This window comes from Balaenoptera physalus, assembly GCF_965194825.1.
Source record: "Balaenoptera physalus genome assembly, chromosome: 3".
NCBI classification, from domain to species: domain Eukaryota; kingdom Metazoa; phylum Chordata; class Mammalia; order Artiodactyla; family Balaenopteridae; genus Balaenoptera; species Balaenoptera physalus.
Window position 1 is genome coordinate 94,788,076 of NC_138890.1, and position 27,184 is coordinate 94,815,259.

At 35.4% G+C, this 27,184-nt stretch overlaps 1 protein-coding gene across 1 annotated transcript in view; it reads left to right on the forward strand.

Annotated features, from left to right (window-relative positions):
* SLCO6A1 (solute carrier organic anion transporter family member 6A1) overlaps positions 1-27,184 on the forward strand; it is a 108,699-nt gene that overhangs the window by 54,830 nt on the left and 26,685 nt on the right. Inside the window, exon 5 of the mRNA XM_082455534.1 lies at positions 4,408-4,603. Within this exon, the coding sequence (XP_082311660.1) occupies positions 4,408-4,603 (196 nt within the window). The remainder of the gene's footprint in view (positions 1-4,407; positions 4,604-27,184) is intronic.

Sequence of the window (27,184 nt, forward strand, 5' to 3'; positions counted from 1 at the left end):
ATATCCAGCGCCATCGGTCCATGCCAAAAATTTAGTTACATCACAGTGTATGGAACATCCAGGGCTATAGGAACAATGGAATTCAATTGGTGGTTAATCCACTGTAAACCTCAAGCCCCTGGTAACTGTTTTCACTGAACATAAGGTCTGTTGAATTGAGATACTGCAATTCTTACTACTTCTGCTTCATGTGAGTTCATAATGAGAGTTGGGACTTTCCTTTTTCCTCCTGAGATTCTATGTTGTTCCTGTTGGACCATACTTGAGGAGCAGGGGTAGCAATTTATGTATTCCAGTATCACTTTTGGAATTTAGAGCATATACAGTACAAGCCTAAAATAGGTAAAATAATTACCTATTTTATATTTTGAAATTGGAGCCACAGCATTTGTGTAGTGAAGCCACAACAAAAGTGCTCTAAAAGGGGATCTATCTTGCTTATCCAAGTGCCGCAGACCGGCTGCAGAAAGCTAGAAGTTCCTGGCAGTGAGGGGTAAGGAACTGAAAAGCACCAGTATGGGATCAGAAGGGCCAAGACAACTGATGGTTGCAAGGCAAGTTTATTCAAAGAGCATGAATGTATATCTAGGTTTAGTATGGAACGAATATTAGACAATAAATCAGTAAACCTTGTTTTCCACATAATTCTGTCGCCACTGTCTATGCGTCAGCATGCTTTATGGGCCATTCTCTGGAGATACAGACTTCCCCCTTAGGGCAGCACGTCCTTCTTCTGGGGAACAACCAGGGGCTCTTAGATCCAGAGCAGGCACCTGGAACGAAACTGGCTGCAAGCCATTTTCCTTTTTTACGCTCAATACCGCAGCGTCAGGAGTGCACACCAAGAAAGAGACAAGCAGTTCTCCGGAAAGCAGAAAGCTGAATAAGCTTACAGCTTGGGGGCCACCACATCCAAGCATGTTCACTATAGAAATATCCTAGAAAATATAAAACAAAAAGCAGTCAGTACTTCTACTTGTAGGATATACAGCATCAGAGGGTAGTGAAGAATTGTTGCCCAATAAATAGAGTAGTAGTTATAGTACATTTAAATAAAGACAAATCTTGACCTCTACCTCACTACATACATAGATACCAATTCTAGATGGATTGCAGATCTCAATGTGTATGATAAAACAATGAAACTTTTTAGAATAAGGCATAGGAAAATATCTTCATGGCTTGGAGAAGACAAAGATTTATTAAACAAGACACAAATTACATAGCCATAAAGAAAAAAAATGTGCTATTACATTAAAATTAAGAACTTCTGTTCATCAAATGTCAGCATGAAGAGTGAAAATGCATGCAAAACAACATTTTCAATAGAAATATTCTACAAAGTGTTTGTGTCCAGAATATGTAAAAAATCTGACAATAATAAAAAGGCAGATAATCCAATAAAGATGGGCAAAAGACTTGAACAGACATTATATAAAAGATGATATCAATTGGCCAATATTCATCTGAAAATGTGCTCACCTTCAGTGGTTTTTCAGGGAAATGCGTATTAAAATCACAATGCAATACTATTACCCATTCACCAGAATTGCTAAAATGAAAAAGATATATGTTGGCATGGATGTGGAGCAATTGACATTTTATCCACTACTGTGAGAATGTAAATTGGTTTATCATTTTATAAATCTGTTTGGCAGTATCATAAAAATCTGAATCTATACATATCCCCTGACCCAGGAATTCAACTCCTAGTTATATACCCAACATAAGTTCTTCTCTTAAGAGTATACCCAACAGAAATGCAAACATTTACAAAAGGACATATACATGAATTTTTAAAGTAGCAGCACAATTTGCAACATCACAGTGAATAAATAAGTTGTGTTGTATGCATATACTAGAATGCTATTCAGCAATGAGAAGGCATGAACTATTGTTATATACAAAAACATGGGTGGATTTTTCAAACATCATGTCCAATAAAAGAAGCCATAATGTATGCATACTTTATGATTCATATTTTATAAAATCCTATAAGTGCATGAAAGAGCGTCTGGCCTTCTGGTAATGTTTGATTTTTTTTACCTGGGTGTGGTTACGTAGTTATGTTCACTTTGAAAATTCATCAAATGTGTAATATTGATTTGTGTATTTTTCTGTACACCAATAAAGTATTTACATAAGAAGTTGATTGGAAGTTCTGTGCTTTGCAGTTGAATTTTCAACTGTTTTGTGTCCTTTTAGGGTAGTCTTTCAAGGACCCAGCTATTTAATTTTTGAACTCCCCGTGTCCAGTATTTTCTTATTGCCTAGGGCAATAAGCCTGACAGCCAATACTTTCTCAGCCGAGTTGTGTTCTCAGTTTTCTGCTCACAGACGTAATTGGTTTTCTTAACTCTATAGTTGTTGGGTTCAAACTGAATAAACCTAGGGTTGTCTGGCATTGTGGGTAGGGATAGGAATTGGGGATCAAACATTTTATATAGACAGCCATCCAATCCTCTTGTTTTTTAAGTCTACCTCACTCTTGCTTTCAGTCATACCTACTGCCCTTAATTTCTGAGATTATGAGGTAAAATGTGGTTTACTTCTTCTTGACTTCTTAACTGCAGCCTTGTTGCTCACCCTCTGATTCACTTCCAATTCCCACAATTTTCTTAATAAACATTGCCACTACACTATTTGTACTTTTTTGCTTTCTAATAAATGAATTTGTCTGTAAATTCTACCTTTTAACAGACACTCGTATAATGTTTGCTCTGTGACTATACACTGTTCTAAGCACTTAAATATTAACTCATTTAGTTCTCCTAACAAGTTATAATGGAGGTATCGTTAGCTATAGATTTTCTTTAGTAGCATCTCATACATTTAGATGTAATTTGTATCATTGTTTAGTTCTAAGCATTTTTAATTCTCATCAGCATATTTTTACTTAAGCCATGAATTATTGAAAAGAGATTTTTAGTTTCTAGACATAGGCTCTTATTTCTCTTTTTAAATAACTGCTTGTTCAAATCAATTAATACTTTCCATATCTTTAATAGTGTTGTTAACTAAGTCTCTGTCTCTGAGAAAGCTGAGTTAGAACACTTTGTTTACAGATTTTTAATTTTCTTGAAATCTAGGCAGTGTTTACATAATTTATTTTATGCATTGTCATTAGGTATATACATGTTCATGATCTACATTTTCATGGTACATGTTTTTTCACTGCTTTATTTTCAAGCTTTCCTTTTTAAAAAATATCAAATTTGATGTTCTGTCTTTTTTTTTTTTTAATTTTTTTTTCAAGTTCACATTGACATATTTATTAACATCAGCTGATTTTAATTATTATTTAATTTATTTATTTATTTATGGCTGTGTTGGGTCTTCGTTTCTGCACGAGGGCTTTCTCCAGTTGCGGCAAGTGGGGGCCACTCTTCATCGTGGTGTGCGGGCCCCTCACTATCGTGGCCTCTCTTGTTGCGGAGCACAGGCTCCAGACGCGCAGGCTCAGTAGTTGTGGCCCACGGGCCCAGTTGCTCCGTGGCATGTGGGATCCTCCCAGACCAGGGCCCGAACCCGTGTCCCCTGCATCGGCAGGCAGACTCTCAACCACTGCACCACCAGGGAAGCCCGATATTCTGTCTTTTTAATAGTTGTTTTATCCATTTATCATTATTGTAAATTCTGACATATTTAAGTAATTTTTAAATTTTTAATTGTACATTTTGTTTATTACACTTCTCTTTTGCTTCTTTTTTCCCCCCCACTATTCTGTCCTCTCTCAATGGACTCATTTTTTATTCATTTTATCCCCCTCAGTTGGTTTAGGAAATTTTCACTACTCACTTGCAGTTTACTAACCCCACTCCTCAGGATTGTGTATGTGTGTTTGGTCTAGTTTATTAATTTTATCTTTTTAAAAAATTAGCTATAATTATAATTCTTTTGCAAGTTACAGGCTCTCTGGAAGCTTTTACAATTTACACTTTAATCTTGATGTTATGAAATTTCCTTACCTTATTACCTTATGTGATTTAATATTTATTTATTTTTACTCTTTCTCAGTAATTGGAGTGCACTTTTATTCCCAGGACTAATATTTCTTTAATTATTGAAATTTCTCATTCTTAGCTACAAATTTTCAAATGTTGTTCCTCCAGTATGCCTTTTATTGTATTTCTCACAACTGCTGTAAAACATTTTGTGGAGCCTCTTATTCTAGGTCCTTTAGGCCTATAGCTTCAGCCCCACTCACAAATTTGTATTTCTCTTAGGGTTCAGGGTTTGTTGAGGTATTTATTAATATCATGCCTTTAAGTTTTGTCTCAGTCTCTTAGTTAAATCTATGTTTGCTATATGTTTAGAGCAGAGGGGATTGCCTCAAAGTATGAATTTTCTGTACTGTCTTTAGCTGACTATTTTTTAACTGTGTTTTCTCTTCCTCCTTTCTTTTAGGACTTGTTTTAATTCCAGGAGGTGCTCTTGGCCAGATTCTGGGAGGTATCATTATTTCCAAGTTACAAATGTCTTGTAAAGGCCTTATGAGATTTGTAATGGTTACATCTGCTGTAACACTTGTACTGCTTGCATTTGTAATTTTTGTACACTGTGATTCAATACCATTTGCTGGGATCACTGAAGATTATGGCGGGTAAATATACTTTTATATTTATGAGATTTTTACATCTAATCCCAACAATAGATTTCTTAGTTGATTAACAATTATTTATACAGTAACCCTAATATGCTCATATCATTCTTGGCATTATTGAACATGTAAAAGAAACATAAAGCATAGTTCACCTTTCACTTTAAGGGCAGAAATATCATGATAGCTTGTGGTATGACTGCTTATGCATTCATATAGTCTAAAGGAAAAAAAAAAACATAATGAAATGAATCAGAACCCAGAACTAGAAATCTGTATTAAAGTGAGTAGCAACTAGGAGACCATACTAACTGTCTGTACAAAGCCAGTCTTACCTTTGTTTTTGAATTGGTATGTCTGCCTTCTTATCAAAGAATGGAACTGAAGACATCTGAAAGTATGCATGAGTAATGTCTCCTTTAAGTTAAACATGCAAAAATTCAAAGAACTGGGCAGAGATTGATGTTAAAGAAGAGAAACAGAACTGGAATTGGAAACCAAAGGACTAAGCAAGTAAAATAAGTAAAGAAAACAAGACTTACACTTGAGCTACAATGAAGTGGCTTATGGCAGACCAACGCTCCTACTGAGAACACCTAGAAAAGCTGAATAACATTTTAAAAATGTGTTTAAAGGCATCAGACAGTTGTTTAGGCAACTAGGAATTTAAAGACCAAAATCCTGGAGAAAGGCAAACCTTGTGAGGAGAAGCAATCTTCTGCAGTTACTTTTTACCCTGAGTATATTTACTATTTCTGGACATTGGCAAGAAGCTGGCAATTCTGGCAAAGTGTCTGGGCAAAAAGCATCTAGTAAGATGACAAAAAACTGGCACAAATTTTTGACTGACCTTTGAGCCTAAAGAGACAAAAATTAGGACATGGAGTGGGACAGGATATCAGTAAGGAGAGAGGTAGACAAATGAGATAACACTCTGTTGGGGTTTCACTCAATACATTTGCTGAATTATGAAGCTAAGAGGCTGAAATCAAGTAGAAATCTTGTAAAAAGCAGAGAAAAATTTCACCAGTCTTGTGATGCTCTATAGATGAGTTCAACTTTAGATTGTGCAGTTGGGGAGCAACCGTGGTGAATACCATGTTCTCAACTGATACCTCTGTAAGGTTAAGACCTAAGAGTGAGGGCCTCCCTAAAGTACTATAACCCAGCCAGGAATTAATTTGTCTCTAATTGGATTAATTTGGTCAGCCAGTGCTGTAGCAGCAGAAAGGCAGACTTAACACTCCGAAAGAAACATAATATCATACAAAGCTATAAAGTGTTGTAGGCAAGGGTCTTGCATTAAAAAAATACCCAGCAGGCCAAAGACATGGCCAAAAACCCTTAGATAAAACAGACGATAGAACAGACCATAGGGGATCCAGATATTGGCATTATCAAATAAGAATGTTACAATAATATTTATGGGTGCAGTAATACAGATAACTGTGAATTTCTCATCAGAAACCATGGGTTCAGAAAACAGTAGAACAATATCTTTAGTCCTGAAAGAAAAGAACTGCTAACACATAATTTATTATCCAGTGAAAATATCCTTCAAGAAAGAAAATGAAAGAAAGATAGTCTCAGGTGAAGGATAATTAGTAACATTTGTTGTTAGCTCTAAAAGAAATGAGATTTTGGAATGATCAGACTGGGAACATAAAATAACTATGATTAATATTCTAAGGGCTCTAATGGAAAAAGTGGACAACATGAAAGAAGTATAGGTAATGCAAGCAGAGAAATGGAAACTCTAAGAAAAAAATCAAAAGTAAATTCTAGAAAGCCAAAACAACACTATAATAAAATGAAGAGTCCCTTTCATGGATTCATCAGTAGACTGTACAGAACTGAGGAAAGTATTAATGACTTTGAAGATATGTCAGTGGAAACCTTTCAAACTGAAAAGCAAAGAGAAAAAAGAATGCAAATAACTGGAATAGAATATCCAAGAACTGTGCAGCAATTACAAAGATGTAACACATATGTAATGGAAGGACCAGAAAGAGAAGAAGGAGACAAAAGAACAGAAGAAATAGGTGAAGTAATAATGGCTGAGAATTTTCCATAGTTAATGACAGACAGCAAACCACAGATCTTGGAAGCTCAAAGAATACCAAGAAGGATAAATACCAAAAAAAATCTACATGTAGGCATATCATATTCAAACTGCAGAATCAAAATCGAAGTCTTGAAAAAAAGTCAGAGGAAATAAAACTTATAGAGGATCAAGGATAATTTACAACAGACTTCTCTTCACAAACAGTGCAAGCAAGATGAGAGTGGAATGAAATATTTAAAGGACTGGAAAAAAAAAGTCAACTTAGAATGCTGTATGCAATGAAACTATCTTTGAAAAGTGAAGGAGAAATAAAGATATTCTCAGATAAACAAATTATAAGGGAATTGTCACCAGTAAATCTGCTTTGCAAGAAATGTTTAAAGAAGTTCTTCAGAAAAAAGAAAAATGACATGAGTTCGATGTAGATTCACATAAAGAAACAAAGAGCATTAGAGATGAATAAATAAAGGTAGACTATGTTCTTTTATTTTTATCATTTTAATAGGTATAATAGATAACTCTTCAAAATAATTATGGCATTAAGGTATTCAGTAATTATAGTTTATGGATAGTGAAATAAATGACAGCAGTCTTATAAAAAGGGAGGGAGGAATTGGGAATACTTTGTTATAAAGTACCTGAACTACCAATGAAGTGGTATAATGTTATTTGAAAGTAGACTGAAATAACTTGAAAATGTATGTTGGGAATTCTAGGGAAAATCACTAAAACGTTTTTAAAAAGAAGTATAATTGCTATGCTAACAGATGAGAGAAAATGAAATCTCATAAAGTACTCAAAACCAGAGAAAGCAGAAGAGCATGAATGATGAAAGCAAGAAAGCAAGCAAGCAAGAAAAAATTTTGGTGTATAATTCTTCATAGTAGTCTCTTATGACCTTTGTATTTGTAGTGTATCAGTTGTAATGTCTCTGCTTTCTTATAATTTCATTTATTTGACTCCTCTCTTTTTTTTCTTGGCAAGTCTAGCTAAAAGTTTATCTATTTTATTTATCTTTTAAAAAAACAACTCTTAGTTTTATTGATCTTTTCTATTGTATTAGTCTCTATTTCATTTATTTCTGCTCTCATCCTTATTTCCTTCCTTCTACTAATTTTGGACTTAGTTTGTGCTTTTTCTGATTCCTTGAGGTGTAGTTATATTGTTTATTTGAGATCTTTCTTTTTTCTTAGTGTAAACTTTTATTGCTATGAACTTCTTAAAATTGCTTTTTTACTGAAAACTAGTTGATTTACAATATTATATTAGTTTCAGGTGTACAAAATAGTGATTCAATATTTTTATAGATTATAACCCTTTTAAGATTATTATAAAATAATGGCTACATTTCCCTGTGCTATACAATATGTCTTTATTGCTTATTTATTTTATACATAGTAGTTTATATCTCTCATTCCTATACCCCTATCTTGCCCCTCCCCTCTTCCTTCTCCTTACTGGTAACCAGTAGTTTGTTCTCTGTATCTGTGAGGCTGTTTCTGTTTTGTTATATATATTCATTTGTTTTATTTTTTAGATTTCATATATAAGTGATAACATAGAGCCATTTGTTTTTCTCTATTTAACTTATTTCACTAAGCATAATACCCTCTAGGTCCATCCATGTTGCTGCAAATGGTATTATTTCATTCTTTTTTATGGGTAATATTCCATCATATATATATATATGTGCCACATCTTCTTTATCCATTCATCTGTTGCTGGGCACTTAGGTTGCTTCCATATCTTGGCAATCATAAATAATGCTGCTATGAACATTGATTGGGGTGCGTGCATCTTTTCGAATTAGTGTTTTCATTTTCTTTGGATATATACCCAGGAGTGGAATTGCTAGGTCATATGGTAGTTATACTTTTAGTTTTTTTGAGGAAACTTCATACTGTTTGCCATAATGGCTGAACCACTTCTTAGAATTGCTTTTGCTATGTCCCATTAGTTTTTGGTATATTTTCATTTTTATTTATTTCAAGGTATTTTTACATTTCTCTTTTGATTTATTCTATGACCAATTGGTTGTTTAGTGGTATGTTGTTTAATCTTCACATATTTGTGAATTTTCCAGTCCTCTTCTTGTAAATGATTTCTAGTTTCATACTATTGTGGTTGGAAAAGATGCTTGATATAATTCCAATCTTCTTAAATTTATGAAGACTTGTTTTGTCATGTAATACATGATCTATACTGGAGAATATTTCATGTGCATGTGAGAAACATGTGTATTCTTCTGCTGTTGGATGGAATGTCCTGTAGGTGTCTTTTAAGTCTGTCTGTTCTAACCTGGAGTTTAAGTTCAATGTTTCCTTATTAATTTTCTGCCTGGATGTTTTATCCATTGCTGAAAGTGGGACATCAAAGTCCTCTAGTATTATTGTGTTGCTGTCTATTTCTCCCTTTAGGTCTGTTAATATTTGCTTCATATGTTTAGGTGTTCCTGTGTTGGGTGCATAAATATTTACAAGTGTTATATCTCCTTGTTGGATTGATCCCTTTTCATTATAAAATGACCTATTTTGTCTCTTCTTGCAATCTTTGTCTTAAAGTCTGTTTTGTCTGATATAAGTATAGCTATCCCAGCTTTCTTTTGGTTTCCATTTCTATGTAATATATTTTTCCATCGCTTTATTTTCAGTCTGTGTGTCCTTACATCTGAAGTGAGTCTCTTTTATGGAGCATATATATATATGGGGCTTGTTATTTTAATCCATTCAGATACTCTGTGTCTTTTAATAGGGGAATTTAGTCTATTTACATTTAAAGTGATTATTGACAGGTATGTACTTATTGCCGTTTTGTTAATTGTTTTCTGGCTATTTTGTTGTTCCTGTGTTTCCTCCTTCTCTTGCTCTTCCTTTGTGATTTGATGATTTTCTTTAGTGCTTAGGTTCCGTTCTCTTTATCTTTTGTGTATTTTCTATAGGTTTTTGTTTTGTGGTTACCATGAGGCTTATATAAAACATATTTATAACAGTCTATTTTAAGGTGATAACAACCTCAAATGCATACTAAAGCTCTACATTTTTCTTTCCTCCTGCATTTTATGTTTTTGATGTTAAAATTTATATCTTTTTATCTTGTGTATCTATAAACAAATTATTGTAGTTATATTTATTTTTATAACTATAATAACTAGATGAACTTTATCTATAACGATAACCTTATCTATAATTATAATGACTAGATAAGCCTTATTGATCAACCAGGCCTGAGTTCTTGGTTGTCTATCAAATCTTTGTGATTGTTCAGGCTGTCTTCTTTGTTTTTAGTGGCCCCCAGTAGTTGAGGGTGTGCCAAGACCTGTCAGTGTCCCAAAGGGGAGGATTGCAGCCAGCACTTAGATACAGGCAGATTGGAAGCCAGATCCTCAGGCAGTAGAGGGGAGAATACATAGTTAGGATGCTTTTAGAGAGAAACTGGGAGATGGGCTTTTTTTGCCTGCTCCCTCTGTACTAAGCCTGAGTGTATAGCTGCAAGTGGAGTGCCCCTGTGCCCATTAATAACTGCTTTTTTGTTTACAGTCCTTTGGGACTCATGAATACAAGCCCCACTGGCTGTCAGAGCCAAGTGATCCAGGGACCTGTTCCTTGGGCAGCAGTCACAAAAGCTGGGGTGCCAGACATATGTACATGCTCCTTCCAGGAGGACTTGCCATTCGTAGTGGGCTGGAGTGAGAAGGCAAAGGTGGTGTCTGATGTCTTCCCCAGTCTCTGGGGAGGATCACAGTCAGCTTCCAGATGCCTGCGAATATACAACAGACAGTACAAGGTTTGTAAAGCCTAAATATTTGCTATCTGGCCCCTTACAGAAAATATTCATTGATCCCTAATCTAAACCTACCTATTCAAAGGCAACAATTGTCAGATTATTTTAAAAAGTAATCCCAAGCTAAATTCAGTCTACGTGAAACCTATAATAAATAATGACATGTAGTTTAAAAGTAAAAAGATGAAAAAATTATAACATACAAATGCTAAATAAAAGAAAGCTGAAATAAATATATTAATATCAGACTTCAGAATCAACAAAATTGTAGGGATAAAGAGACATTACAAATTATGAAATGGTCAACTTACAAAGAACAAACAATTCTACTTGTGTATGCAGCTAACAACAGAGACTCAAGATCTAAGAGGGAAAAACTAGTAAAACTGAAAGAAAAAGAAGATAAATTCAAAAATATACTTAGAAACTTTATTACTACCCTCTCAAGGGAGTTAAAGAAGTACTGAATAACACAATCAACTTGAACTAATTTATATTTATGGAACACTTCAGTCAACAATAGCAGAATACCTATTCTTTTTGAATACAAATGGATTATTCACCAAAATAAGCCATATTTTGGGTTATAAAACAGACCTGAAAAGTATAAAAGACTGAAATTATACAGAGTGTGTTTTCTACCACAGCAGAATCAAACTATAATCAAAACAGAAAAGTAATGAGACAATCTCTAAACACTTGGAAACTGAATAACATACTTCTAAATAATCTGTAGGTCAAAGAGGAAGTCTGAAGAGAAATCAACAGAAAATACATTGACCTGAATGAAAATGAAAATACCACATATCACAATTGTGGGACAAAACTAAAACAGTATTGAGAGGGAAATTTATAGTACTAAATGCATACAATTAAAAATAGGAAAAGTATCAATAATCTAAGCTCCCACCTCAAGAATTTAAGAGCAAAATAAACCCAAAAGAAGCAGAAGGAAACAAATAATAAAGATACAAGCAGAAATCAATCAAACAAAAACCTGGTTCTTTGAAAGATCAATAAAATTGACACATCCCTAGCAAGATTAACAAAGAAAAAAAACAGAGAACACAAATTACCATTATCAGGAATGAAACAGGCAGTAACTATCCCCAGAGATATTTAAAGGATAATAAGGGACTACCAAAAATAACTCCACACACATAAATTTGACAGGTAGGGGCTTCCCTTGTGGTGCAGTGGTTGGGAATCCACCTGCCAGTGCGGGGGACACGGGTTCGATCCCTGGTCCGGGAAGATCCCACATGCCACGGAGCAACTGGGCCCATGCACCACAGCTGCTGAGCCTGTGCTCTGGAGCCCATGAGCCACAACTGCTGAGCCCACGCACCACAACTACCGAAGTCCGCACTCTCTAGAGCCCGTGCTCTGCAACGGCGGAGGCCACTGCAGTGGGAGGCCCGCGCACCGCAACGAGGAGTGGCACCCACTCACCGCAACTGGAGAAAGCCCGCGCACAGCAACGAAGACCCAACACAGCCAAAGATAATAAATAAATAAAAATAAAATAAATTAAAAAAAATTTGACAGGTAATATGGACTAATCCTTGAAAACTGAAAAAACTCACCCAATATGAAACAGATAATTTGAATAGTTATAAAAGGAATTATTAAATAAATTGAATCCACAGTTTATAAAGTACCCCCCAAACATATTCTGGCCCAGATGATTTCACTGGAGAATTCTACCAAATATTTAAAGAATTAACAATGATTCTACACAATATCTTCTAGAAAGTAGAAGAGGAGGGAATACTTCCTAACTTGGTTGATGAGGCCAGTGTTATTTTGATAGCAAAGCCAAAGACAATACAAAAAAAATGGATCATACAGAACAGTATCTCTCATAAACTTAGATGCAATAGCCTCAACAAAATGTTAGCAAGTTAAATGCAACAATGTATAAAAAATTAGTCCTTTTGGTGCCTAACATTCATCATCTTTTCTTTTGGGGCTCATTCAGTGTACATGTAAGTCAGGGCCTTGCCTCCGTCTAAATCAACCAAAGGGAGTTAAATACTACTTTTTAAATCTTCCTTACATCAACAAGTATATGAGTTAGGCTCATATGATTGGACTGCTCCCTTAAGATTTTGATTTTTGAGAAAGTAACAAAAAAGCCCATGGTCAGTGAGAGATTACCTGCAGCCTCCAATGCAAAACTGAGTACTGCAGTGCATCAAGTCCTGGGGGTGGGGGCATGGGGGACATCTTGCTAAGCAGATTAGTCCTATAATGTAATCTTGCTTGCCTTTTTTTGGGTTCTTGATGGTTTTCAGAATCTACTTTTTGAGGCTTCTTCCTCATTCTATGAGCTCTTTGACGTTCTTTCAATAAGTTCATTCACTTTATCCAGAATTAGTTTATGCTACCTGTATTGGTTCAAATATATAGTTTATAAATGAAAAATGATAATCTTAAAAATGATTTTGAAATATAGCCACTTTTTCAAATTATTAATAATGTAAAGTAAGACCCTTTGATTTCATTCTAAATTTACATTTAGAAACTTTTCTGGACTTCCACTTTTAGCCAAGATGGAATAACACATTTCCCCTACTATAAAAACCAACCAAAAATTGAAACAGTGGTTTTCATGACAGAGGAGTCAGTCAGTGAAGGACAGTGATACATGAGAGGTGGGAAACATTTAAGATGAGCCTTATAATTCCTCCAGCTTACTGCCTTAAGAGGGTTTTGAGGTCATGGTACAGGAAGGGGGAACCAGACAAATTCTGACAGACTCCCTGAGTTGAGGCATTTGAGCTGAGAGTCCAGAGAAACCAATACAGCTAGAGTTCATAGGATAGTGTACCAGAAGACATAACATATCTGCAGAGGATTGCTCTAAAATGTAAAGCAGAGTACTAATTAGCATATATGTGAGGAAAGTACCTGAGTCTAAGGAACCAAAAAAATCAAAGGAAACAGTACTCACCACTCACACATGGTTGGGATTAGTACCTGTTCTGATCAGACTGGAAAACCTCAAAAATCACAGAGCACACAGTATACAGAAGGATCTTGCCACAGTAGTGGGTAATAATTAGCTCTAAACTGAGCACTACTCTGGCTCTACCAATCAAGTCTTGGAAGCAAGAGCCCAAAAAGATAAAACATATACCTGTAAATTAGCTGCATTCCAGACCAAAGCTTATTTATCTAAATACAAAAATATTTAGTTTCCAAGATGGTGAAATTTACAAGGCCTAATATCCATTAAAAATTATAAGAAATTCAAATCAGCAGAAAAACACAACCCATAATGAGGAACAAAAATTCAATTCATCAAAACAAACCCATAACTGATGTGTATGTTAAAATTATCAGAGAAGAATGTTAACACGACTATTATACCAGTAATCCACATGTTAAAAAAGTTAAGTTTTAAAATTTTAAAAACCCAAATTGAACATATAGAAATAAAGACTAGAATTTGTGAGAAAAATACTCTCTATGAGATTAATGATAGATTAGACATTGCAGAAGACTAGTGAACTTGAAATCAATAGCAATAAAAACCATCCAACAGAAAACAGAGAAAAGAGAATTAATAAAAATGAACAAAGCATCACTGAGTTGGACAACTTCAGGTGCTATATGTGAAGGTGCTTATATGGTTGAAGTCCCCAGAGGAAGGAGCTTGGGAAAAGAAAAATATCTGAAGAAATGATGTCCAAAACATTAAAATTTCATGTGACCTATAAATCTACAGACTTAAAAAAATCAGACAAACATTAAGTACAAGAAACATGAGAAAAATTACATCATGGTACATAATAATCAAATTGCTCAAAATAAGTGTAAAGTGAAAGTCTTAAAAGTAGTGAGAGGTGGAAAACATACCTTAAATATGAAAGACCAAAGATAAGGGTAACAGTTGATTTTACATCAAAAGCAATACAGGTAAGAAGAGGGTGGAACTATTTTTAAAGTACTGAAAGAAAAAAGTCAACCTGTAATTCTACACAAAATCAGAATATCTACCAAAAATGAAGGAGAAATAATTTTAGATATTAAAAATGTAAATAGTATTCAATCAACAAACTTACATTACATGAAGTGTTAAAGGAAGTCTTTCAAGCTGAAATAAAATAATACCAGATGAGGGGCTTCCCTGGCAGTCCAGTGATTAAGACTCCACACTTCCAATGCAGGGGTCACGGGTTTGATACCTGGTCCGGGGATCTAAGATTCCACATGCCATGTGGTGCGGCCATAAATAAATAAATAAATAAATAAATAAATAAATAAATGCAATGCATGATTTGAACTGGATAATTTTACAATAAAGGACATTAAAAAAAATACCAGATGAAAATATGAACTACACAAAGCAAAGAAGAGCAAAGGAAATTGTAACTATATAGGTAAATCATTTTTTCTTATTTAAATCTCTTTAAAAACAATTGTTTAAAACAGATTAACATTAATATGGGTTTACATGAAGTGCTATCATATCATATGTTGGTAGCCTGTATTAAGTAAAAATGTATAGTGTAAACCCTGAAGCAACCACTAAAAAACAATGAGTCATAGCTAATAAGCCAACACAGGAGTTAAAATAGAATTTTCCAAAACTGTTTGATCTCAAAGTAGGCAGAAAAGTGGAAAAAGAGAACAAAGAAGAGATAGAATAAATAGAAAACAAATAGAAAGAGGATATATTCAAACCTAACCACATTAGTAATCACATTAAAAGCAAATGGTTGTAGTATCTCAGTTAAAAGGCAGATAATCTGCAGTTTAATTTTAAAAAAGCAAGACTATATGCCACATGAAAGAAATGCACTTCAAATACAGACACAAGTAGATTATGTGTAAAAGGATGGGAAAAGATATAACATGTTAACAGAAGTCAAAAGAAAGCTGATATCAGTGACCAAGTAGATTTGAGAGCAAACAATATTAGCAGGAAAAAATAATGTCATTATGTACTATAAATTGGCCAATTCATCAGAAATTAATAGCAATCCTAAATGATTTGGAACCTAATGAAAGAGCTCTAAAATATGTGGAGCAAAAACTTACGCACTGCAAGGAGAAATGTAGAAATTCACAAGTGTAGTCAGCTATTTCAGTATTCCTCTCTTAGTAGAAGTAGGGAGAAAAAAAAAACAGTGATGATAAAAATGATTTGAATAACACTGTCAACCAACTTGACTTAATTGACATTTGTAGAACATTTCATGTAACAAAGGAAAATATGCTTTCTTTTCAAGAATGCATGAAATACTTACCAAAATAGACCATATTCTATGAAACAAAACTCAGTAAACTTAAAGGATCAAATAATAAAATGGAAGTAAAATTTCTGACCATGATGGAATTAAATTAGAAATAAATTAATAAAAAAAGATTTCTGAAAAAGCCCCAGATATCTGGAAACTGAAAAAACCTTCTATATAAACTTTGGGTCAAATAATTTCTCCTAAAGGGAAATTGTAAAATATTTTGAAGTGAATGAAAATGTAAACACACATTAAAAAATTTGTGGGATGCTGTTAAAGCAGTATGTAGGGCAAAATGTATAGCATTAAAAGTCTGTATTAGAAAAGAAAAAAGTCTCAAACCAGTGACATTTGTTTCTACCCTAAAAAACTATAAACATCAAAGCAGACTGATTGTAAATTAAGTAGAACAAAGCATGCAATTGAGATCAGAACAGAAATCAGTGGAGTAGAAATGAGAAAAACAATGGATAAAATCAGTAAAATCGCAGGTGTTATTTTGAGAAAATTGATGAAATTGCTAAACCACTACAGAGAGAAAATTACCAAAATCAGGAGTTAGAGATCTGTTATTAGTATAGGTTCTACTAATATAAAAAGATAATAGGTTAATATTACGAACAACTTTATGCCCATAAATTTAACAGCTACCATGAAATGGGTAAAACCTTTGAAAGACAAAAAACTCACTTAAGAAGAAATAGCTAATTTTTATATCTAGCAAATAAATCAAGTTTGTAGTTAAACACTTTCCCACAAAGAAAACTCCAGGACCAAATGGTTTCACTGGAGAATTCTACCAAACATTTAAAAAATATCTGTTCTTACACAAATTCTTCTAGAAAATTGAAAAGGAATGGATACTCCCTAACTCATTCTATGAGACCTGCATTATCCTGATCTCAAAACCAGACAAAGACATTGTAAGAAAGGAAAACTATAGACCTATATCACTCATGAGTATAGATGCAAAAATTCTTAACAGTACTTTAATAAATGGAATCCAATAGTATATTAAAAGGAAACTAAATTATGATCAAACAAGATTCATATAGAGATGCAAGGAAAGTTTAATAGTTGAAAATCGATTGATACATAATCTACCATATTAATAAACTAAAAATGAAAAAAAATTTATAATCTCAATAGATGTCAAAAATGCTTGATAAAGTGCAACATCTATTCCTGATCAAGTAGAAAACTAATAATGGAAGGGATTCTATGAAAATGTACAGCTAACATCATACTTAGTGATGATTATAGACTGAATGTTTGTGTTTCCCCCTCGTTCCAGATTCATATGTTGAAGCCCTAATCCCCAATATGATAGTATTATGAGATGGAGCCTTTAAGAGATAATTAGGGTTAGGTAAGATCATGAGGGTGGACACCCCATGATAGGATTAATGTCCTTCTAAGAAGAGGAAGAGACCAAAGCTTTCCCTCTATCGACTGTGTGAGGATAACAATGAGAAGGTGATGTTCTGCAATCCAGGAAGACAGCCCACACCAGACACCAAAGCTGCCTGCACCCTGACCTGGACATAGCTTCCAGAACAGTGAGAAATAAATGTTGTTTAAGCCACGCAATCTATGATATTTTATTATAGTGGCTTGAGCAGACTAAGACGATGAAACATTGACTAACCAGGAATACAGGGATATCTGTTTTTAATACTTCTATATTAACATTGTTCTAAAGGTTCTAGCCGTACAATAATGTAAGAAAAATAAACAAAAGGTATTACAATAGCAAAAGTAGAAGCAAAACTGTGTTTATTTGAAATCAACACCATTGTCTATGTAGAAAATCCAAAAAACACTATAACTAATAAAATGAGTTTAGTAAGTTTGTAAGATCAAATCAACCTACAAGAATCTATGGTATTTCTATATGCTAACTACAAATGCAGAAATCAATATTAAAAATAATATTGTTAATTCCCATAAGGCTATCAACTGACTTTTCAGCAGAAACTCTGTAGTCCAGAAGGGAGTGTCATGAAGTATTTAAAGTGATGAAAGGGAAAAAACTTACAAACAAGAATACTCTACCAAGCAAGCCTTTTATTCAGATTTGATGGAGAGATAAAAAGTTAGATAAGCAAAAGCTAAAATTCTTCAGCACCACCGAACCAGCTTTACAAGAAATAGTAAAAGGACTACTCTAACTGAAAAAGAAAAGGCCATTACTAGAAACATGAAAATAATAGAAGGAAAAAACTCATTGGTAACAGCAATATGAAGGAAAGACAGTAAATCAACCACATATAAAGTTAGTAGGAAGACTAAAAGACAAAAGTAGTAAAATTATATCTATCTGCAATAAGTAGTTAAAAGATACACAAAAAGATGTAAACTAGGTCAAAAACAGGAAACGTGGGTGGACCAAAAATGCGGGATTGTTAAAATGTGTTTGAACTTAGATAAATAACATAAAATAATGATGTGTGTGTGTGTGTGTACCTACCTCACGGTAACTACAAATCAAAAATCTATTAGTTACACACACACAGAAAAAAGGAATCGAGACATAACATTAAAGATAGTCATCAAATCACAAGGGAAGAGAACAAAGGAAGAGAAAGGAACAAAAAAGACCTATAAAAACAATCCCCAGGGAGGAGCTTCAAGATGGCAGAAGGGGAAGATGTGGAGATCACCTTCCTCCCCACAAATACATCAGAAATACATCTACATGTGGAACAACTACAGAACACCTACTGAACGCTGATAGAAGACCTCAGACCTCCCAAAAGGCAAGAAACTCCCCATGTACCTGGGAAGGGCAAAAGAAAAAAGAAAAAACAGAGACAAAAGAATAGGGACGGAACCTGCACCAGTGGGAGGGAGCTGTGAAGGAGGAAAGGTTTCCACACACTAGGAAGGCCCTGCGTGGGTGGAGACTGTGGGTGGTGGAGGGGGTGAGCTTTGGAGCCACGGAGGAGAGCGCAGCAACAGGGGTGCGGAGGGCAAAGCGGAGAGATTCCCGCACAGAGGATCAGTGCCGACCAGCACTCACCAGCCCAAGAGGCTTGTCTGCTCACCCGCCGGGGCGGGCGGGGCTGGGAGCTGAGGCTCAGGCTTCGGAGGTCAGACCCAAGGGAGAGGACTGGGGTTGGCTGCGTGAACACAGCCCGAAGGGGGCTAGTGCGCCACGGCTAGCTGGGAGGGAGTCGGGGAAAAGGTCTGGAACTGCCAAAGAGGCAAGAGACTTTTTCTTGCCTCTTTGTTTCCTGGTGTGTGAGGAGAGGAGATTAAGAGCACCGCTTAAAGGAGCCCCAGAGACGGACGTGAGCTGTGGCTATCCGCGCGGACCCCAGAGACGGGCATGGGACGCTCAGGCTGCTGCTGCCACCACCAAGAAGCCTGTGTGCGAGCACAGGTCACTCTCCACACCTCCCCTCCCAGGAGCCTGCGCAGCCCGCCACTGCCAGGGTCCCGTGATCGAGGAACAACTTCCCCGGAAGAACAGACGGCGTGCCTCAGGCTGCTGCAACATCACGCTGGCCTCTGCCGCCTCAGGCTCGACCCGCATTCCCTACCCGTCCCTCACCCCGGCCTGAGTGAGCCAGAGCCCCTTAATCAGCTGCTCCTTTAACCCTGTCATGTCTGAGCGAAGAACAGACGCCCTCAGGCGACCTACACGCAGAGGCAGGGCCAAACCCAAAGCTGAAGCCCAGGAGCTGTGTGACAAAGAAGAGAAAGGGAAATCTCTCCCAGCAGCCTCAGGAGCAGCGGATTAAATCTCCACAAACAACTTCATGTACCCTGCATCTGTGGAATACCAGAATAGACAACGAATCATCCCAAATTTAGGAGGTGGACTTTGGGAGCAATGATATATATTTTTTTCCCCCTTTTTCTCTTTTTCTGAGTGTGTATGTGTATGCTTCTGTGTGTGATTTTGTCTGTATAGCTTTGCTTTTACCATTTGTCCTAGGGTTCTGTCTGTCCATTTTTTGGGTTTTTTTATTACTTTAAAAAATTTTTGCTTAGTAAATCATTATTTTTTATTTTTATTTTAATAACTTTATTTTATTTTTACTTTATTTTATTTTATTGTATCTTCTTCTTTCTTTCTTTTTTTTCTCCCTTTTTTTCTGAGCCGTGTGGAGGACAGGCTCTTGGTGCTCCAGCCAGGCATCAGGCCTGTGCCTCTGAGGTGGGAGAGCCAAGTTCAGGACACTGGTCCACAAGAGAACTCCCAGCTCCACGTAATATAAAACGGCAAAAGTCTCCCACAGATCTCCATCTCAACACCAAGACCCAGCTCCACTCAATGACCAGCAAGCTACAGTGCTGGACACTGTATGCCAAACACCTAGCAAGAAAGGAGCACAACTCCATCCAGTAGCAGAGAGGCTGCCTAAAATCATAAGAACGTCACAAACACCCCAAAACACACCACCAGACGTGGACCTGACCACCAGAAAGACAAGATCCAGCCTCATCCACCAGAACACAGGCACTACTCCCCTCCACCAGGAAGCCTGCACAACCCACTGAACCAACCTTAGCCACTGGGGACAGACACCAAAAACAACGGGAACTACGAACCTGCAGCCTGTGAAAAGGAGACTCCAAACACAGTAAGTTAAGCAAAATGAGAAGACAGAGAAACACACAGCAGACGAAGGAGCAAGGGAAAAACCCACCAGACCTAACAAATGAAGAGGAAATAGGCAGTCTACCTGAAAAAGAATTCAGAATAATAATACTAAAGATGATCCAAAATCTTGGAAATAAAATGGAGAAAATACAAGAAACGTTTAACAAGGATCATACACCATGATGAAGTGGGGTTTATCCCAGGAATGTAAGGATTCTTCAATATATGCAAATCAATCAATGTGACACACCATATTAACAAACTGAAGGAGGAAAACCACATGATCATCTGAATAGATGCAGAGAAAGCTTCTGACAAAATTCAACACCCATTTATGATAAAAGCCCTGCAGAAAGTAGGCATAGAGGGAACTTTCCTCAACATAATAAAGGCCATATATGACAAACCCACAGCCAACATCGTCCTCAATGGTGAAAAACTGAAACCATTTCCACTAAGATCAGGAACAAGACAAGGTTGCCCACTCTCACCACTATTATTCAACATAGTTTTGGAAGTTTTAGCCACAGCAATCCGGGAAGAAAAAGAAATAAAAGGATTCCAAATCAGAAAAGAAGAGTAAGTCTGTCTCTGTTTTCAGATGACATGATACTATACACAAAGTATCCTAAAGATGCTACCAGAAAAATACTAGAGCTAATCAATGAATTTGGTAAAGTAGCAGGATACAAAATTAATGCACAGAAATCTCTTGCATTCAATACACTAATGATGAAAAATCTGAAAGAGAAATTAAGAAAACACTCCCATTTACCACTGCAACAAAAAGAATAAATTATCTAGGAATAAACCTACCTAAGGAGACAAAAGACCTGTATGCAGAAAATTATAAGACACTGATGAAAGAAATAAATGATGATACAAATAGATGGAGAGATATACCATGTTCTTGGATTGGAAGAATCAACATTGTGAAAATGACTGTACTACCCAAAGCAATCTACGGATTCAATGCAATCCCTATCAAACTACCACAGGCATTTTTCACAGAACTAGAAAAAAAATTTTCACAATTTGTAATGAAACACAAAAGACCCTGAAGAGCCAAAGCAATCTTGAGAAAGAAAAACAGAGCTGGAGGAATCAGGCTCCCTGACTTCAGACTATGCTACAAAGCTACAGTAATCAAGACAGTATGGTACTGGCACAAAAACAGAAATATAGATCAATGGAACAGGATAGAAAGCCCAGAGATAAACCCACACACATATGGTCACCTTATTTTTGATAAAGGGGGCAAGAATATACAATGGAGAAAAGACAGTCTCTTCAGTAAGTGGTGCTGGGAAAACTGGACAGCTACATGTAAAAGAATGAAATTAGAACACTCCCTAACACCATACACAAAGATAAACTCAAAATGGATGACAGATCTAAATGTAAGGCCAGACACTATCAAACTCTTAGAGGAAAACATAGGTAGAACACTCTATGACATAAATCACAGCAAGATCCTTTTTGACCCACCTCCTAGAGAAATGGAAATAAAAACAAAAATAAACAAATTGTACCTAATGAAACTTAAAAGCTTTTGCACAGCAAAGGAAACCATAAACAAGACGAAAAGACAACCCTCCGAATGGGAGAAAAATATTTGCAAATGAAGCAACTGACAAGGGATTAATCTCCCAAATTTACAAGCAACTCATGCAGCTCAATATCAAAAAAGCAAACAACCCAATTCAAAAATGGGCAGAAGACCTAAATAGACATTTCTCCAAAGAAGATATACAGATTGCCAATAAACATATGAAAGAATGCTCAAATCATTAATCATTAGAGAAATGCAAATCAAAACTACAATGCGATATCATCTCACACTGGTCAGACTGGCCATCATCAAAAAATCTACAAACAATAAATGGTGGAGAGGGTGTGGAGAAAGGGACCCTCTTGCACTGTTGGTGGGAATGTAAATTGATACAGCCACTATGGAGAACAGTATGAAGGTTCCTTAAAAAACTAAATATAGAAGTACCATACGACCCAGCAATCCCACTACTGGGCATATACCCTAAGAAAACCATAATTCAAGAAGAGTCATATACCACAATGTTCACTGCAGCTCTATTTACAATAGCCAGGACATGGAAGCAACCTAAGTGTCCATCGCCAGATGAATGGATAAAGAAGATGTGGCACATATATACAATGGCATATTACTCAGCCATAAAAAGAAACGAAATTGAGTTATTTTTAGTGAGGTGGATGGACCTAGAATCTGTCATACAGAGTGAAGTAAGTCAGAAAGAGAAAAACAAATACCGTATGCTAACACATATATATGGAATCTAAAAAAAAAAAGTCATGAAGAACCTAGAGGCAAGATGGGATTAAAGACGCAGACCTACTAGAGAATGGACTTGAGGACACCGGGAGGGGGAAGGGTAAGCTGGGACAAAGTGAGAGAGTGGTAGTGTACATATGGCTATATATACACTACCAAGTGTAAAATAGATAGCTAGTGGGAAGCAGTAGCATAGCACAGGGAGATCATCTCGGTGCTTTGTGACCAGCTAGAAGTGTGGGATAGGGAGGGTGGGAGGGAGGTGAAAGGGGGAGGAGATATGGGGATATATGTATATGTATAACTGATTCACTTTGTTATAAAGCAGAAACTAACACACCATTGTAAAGCAATTATACTCCAATAAAAATGTTTAAAAAAAAAAACCCCAAACAATTAACAAAATGGCAATAAGTACATACCTATCAATAATTACTTTAAATATAAATACACTAAATACTCCAATCAAAAGACATAGAGTGACTGAAAGGGTACAAAAACTACTAGAGCTTATCAATGAATTCGGTAATGTTTCAGGATGCAAAATTAATACACAGAAATCTGTTGCATTTCTATAGAATAACACCATAGTATCAGTAAGAGAAATTAAGAAAACAGTCCTATTTACAGATGCATTACGAAGAACAAAATACCTAGAAATAAATCTAAGAAGGTAAAAGAATTGTACTCAGAAGACTATAAGACACTGATGAAAGAAATAGAAGACAACACATGCAGATGGAAAGATAGACCATGTTCATGGATGGAAGAATTAATATTGTTGAAATGATCATACTACCCAAGGCAACCGTCACAGTCAATGCAATCCCTAAAAATAGCAATGGCATTTTTCACAGAACTAGAACAACTAATGCTAAAATTTGTATGGAAACAGAAAAGATCCCTAACAGTCAAACAATCTTATGAAAGAAGAAATCATGCTCCCCTGATTTCAAACTAAACTACCAAGCTACAGTCATCAAAACAGTATAGTACAGGCACAAAAAGAGACACATAGATCAATGGAAATGAAACCACTCTTATATGGGCAATTAAGCTACAACAAAGGAGGCATATACAATGGGGGAAAAGACAGCTTCTTCAACAAATGGTGTTGGGAAAACTGGGCTGCTACATGCAAAAGAATCAAGCTGGACTACTCTCTCACACCATGCACAAAAATAAATTCAAAATGGATTGAAGACTTAAATATAAGACCTGAAACCGTAAAACTACTGGAAGAAAACATAGGCAATACACTCTTTGACCTCAGTTTTAATAATATTTTTAGATGTCTCCTCAGGCAAAGGAAACAAAAACAAAAGGAAATGGGACTACATCAGACTAAACAGGTTTTGTTCAGTAAAGGAAAGCATCAACAAAACAAAAAGGCCTACTGGATGGGAGAAGATATTTGCAAAGGATATATCTGATAAAGGGTTAATATCCAAAACATACAAAGAATACATACAAATTCCACTCCTGGGTATTTACCCGAAGAGAAGAAAAGCACTAATTAGAAAAGATATATGCACCCCTCTAATTATTGCAGCATTATTTACAATAGCCAAGATATAGAAGCAACCCAAGTGCCCATCAATAGATGAATGGATAAAAAAGATGTAATATACATACAATGGAATATTACTCAGTCATAAGTAATAATGAAATCTTGCCATTTGCAACAAGGTTGGAACTAGAGGGTATCATGCTAAGTTAGATATGTCAGACAGAGAAAGACAAATACTGTATGATTTCACTTATATGTGGAATCTAAAAAACAAATGAACAAGCATAACAAACAGAAACAGAGTTGTAGATACAGAGAACAAACAAGTGCTGGCTGGAAAGGAGGGAGTTGGAGGGAGGAATTAAATAGGTGAGGGAGTTTAAGAGATACGAACTTCCAGTTGCAAAATAAGTGAGTCATGGATATGAAATGTGCAGTGTGGGGAGTATAGCAATAACTATTGAGTTATTTGTGATGAGGTGGATGGACCTAGAATCTGTCATACAGAGTGAAGTAAGTCAGAAAGAGAAAAACAAATACCATATGCTAACACATATATATGGAATCTTAAAAAAAAAAAAAAAAAAAAAGAAGGTTCTGAAGAACCAGGACAGGAATAAAGACACAGACGTAGAGAATGGACTTGAGGACATTGGGAGGGAGAAGGGTAAGCTGGGACAAAGTGAGAGAGTGGCATGGACATATATACACTACCAAATGCAAAATAGATAGCTAATGGGAAGCAGGCACATAGCACAGGGAGATTACCTCAGTGCTTTGTGACCACCTAGAGGGGTGGGATAGGGAGGGTGGGAGGGAGACACAAAAGGGAGGAGATATGGGGATATATGTATATGTATAGCTGATTGACTTTGTTATAAAGCAGAAACTAACACACCATTGTAAATTATACTCCAATAAAGATGTTAAAACCAACCAACCAACCAACTAACTAACTCATAGAAAAAGAGATCAGATTTGTGGTTAACAAAGGCAGAGGGTTAAGGGATTGGGAATGGAATGAAGGCAGTCGAAATGCACAAACTACCAGTTATAAGGTAAATAAGTACTAGGGAAGTAATGTACAACATGACAAATATAATTAATACTGCTGTATGTCATACATGAAAGTTGTTAAGAGGGTAAATTCTAAGAGTTTCATTACAAGGAAAAAATTTTTTCTCTTTAATTTTGTTTTGATATGAGATGATGGATGTTCACTAAACTTATTGTGATAATCATTTCATGATGTATGTAAGTCTAATAATTATGCTGTACATCTTAAACTTATACAGTGCTGTGTCAATTATATCTCAATAAATTCTGGAAAAAACTTAAAAAATAATGTTAATACTATCAAACAAAAAGAAATACTGTAGAAGAAAAGATTAATATATGACTCTGTGGCATTTTATATACTACCTATAAACAACTTGAAATTGATATTAAACAACAATACCATTAACAATATTATCAAGAAAAAGAAATTCTTAAGGATAAATATGATAAAGATGTAAAAGCCCTATGCACTGATTGCTGTAAAACATTGCTGACAGTAATTAAAGACCTAAATTTTTAAATGAAGAGATATCCCATATTTGTGGGTTACAAAACTCAGTATCTTTAAGATGTTAATCCTCCCCAAACTGATGTATGTATGTGATGTAATCACAATCAAAATCCCAGCAAGCTTTTGTTTTTAGATATTGGAAAAATGACTTTTAAATTCATATAGTTATGCAAAGGATCTAGAAAAACCACAAACAATTCTAAAGAACAAACATGGAGGACTAACACTATTTGATTTCAAGACTTATTATAAAGCTACAATAATCAAGAAAGTAGTATTGGTGTAAATATAGACCAATAAGTCAGTGGAACAGAACGGAGAGTCCAAAGGTAAGCACACACATATATAGATAATTGATTTTTGATAGGGTGCATATGCAATTTAGCAGAGAACATACAGTCATTTTAACAAATGATGCTGGATCAATTAGATATCTATATTTAAACAAACTTTGATCCATATCTTATACCAAGTAAATAATTAATTCAAAGTGGATTGTAGATGTAATTGTGAAATATAAAATTCCAGGAATATGAGGAAAATTTATGTGAACTTGGGTTCAGCAAAGATTTCTTAGTTATGACACCAAATATGTGATACATAAAGAAATATATTGATAAATTGGACTTCATTAAAATAAAAAGCATCTGCTCTTTGAAAGATCCCATTAAGGTAATGCAGAAACAAGCCATAGACTGTGAGAAGATATTTGAAAATCATAAATGTAACAAAGAACTTAGTTTCTAGAACACACAAAGAACTTTCAATGCTTAGTAATATGCACAAAAATGGGCAAAAGATTTAAACAGATATTTAACCAAATAATAGATACAGATGGAAAATAAGCACATGGAAAGATGTCCAACATCAGTCATTAGGGAAATACGTATTAAAAACCACAATATGAAGTTACTGTGTCCTTGTTAGAATGTCTAAAATTAAAAAGACTGACTATTCCAAGTGTTGGCAAGGAATATAGAAAGCAATTGAAATCTTACACACTGCGTGTGAGAATGCAAAATAGCACAATCACTTTGGAAAACTGTTTGACAGTTTCTTAAAAAGTTAAATGAACACCTACCGTATGATCCAAACATTCTACTCCTTAATATTTATCCAAGAGACATGGAAGCATATGACCATACAAAGACCATGTAAAGACCAGCTGCATGAAAGAAGCCAGACAAAGAAAGTGCACCTAGTGCACTATGAAATTCCAACTAATGAACAGTTTCAGAAAGAAGATCAGCAGATGCCAGGGGGTGGAGGAATTACAAAGGAGCATGAGGGAACTATTGGGGGTGATGATTATGTTTGTTAACATGATTGCAGTGATGGTTTCACAAGTGTATGCAGATTGTATGCTTTAAAAATGTACAGTTTATTGTATATCTGTTATACCTAAATCTGTTAAAATTATTTAAATAATCATATTTTATTGATCTCATTGATATCTTTGTGTATACATTAATAAGGATAATACAGTTGTA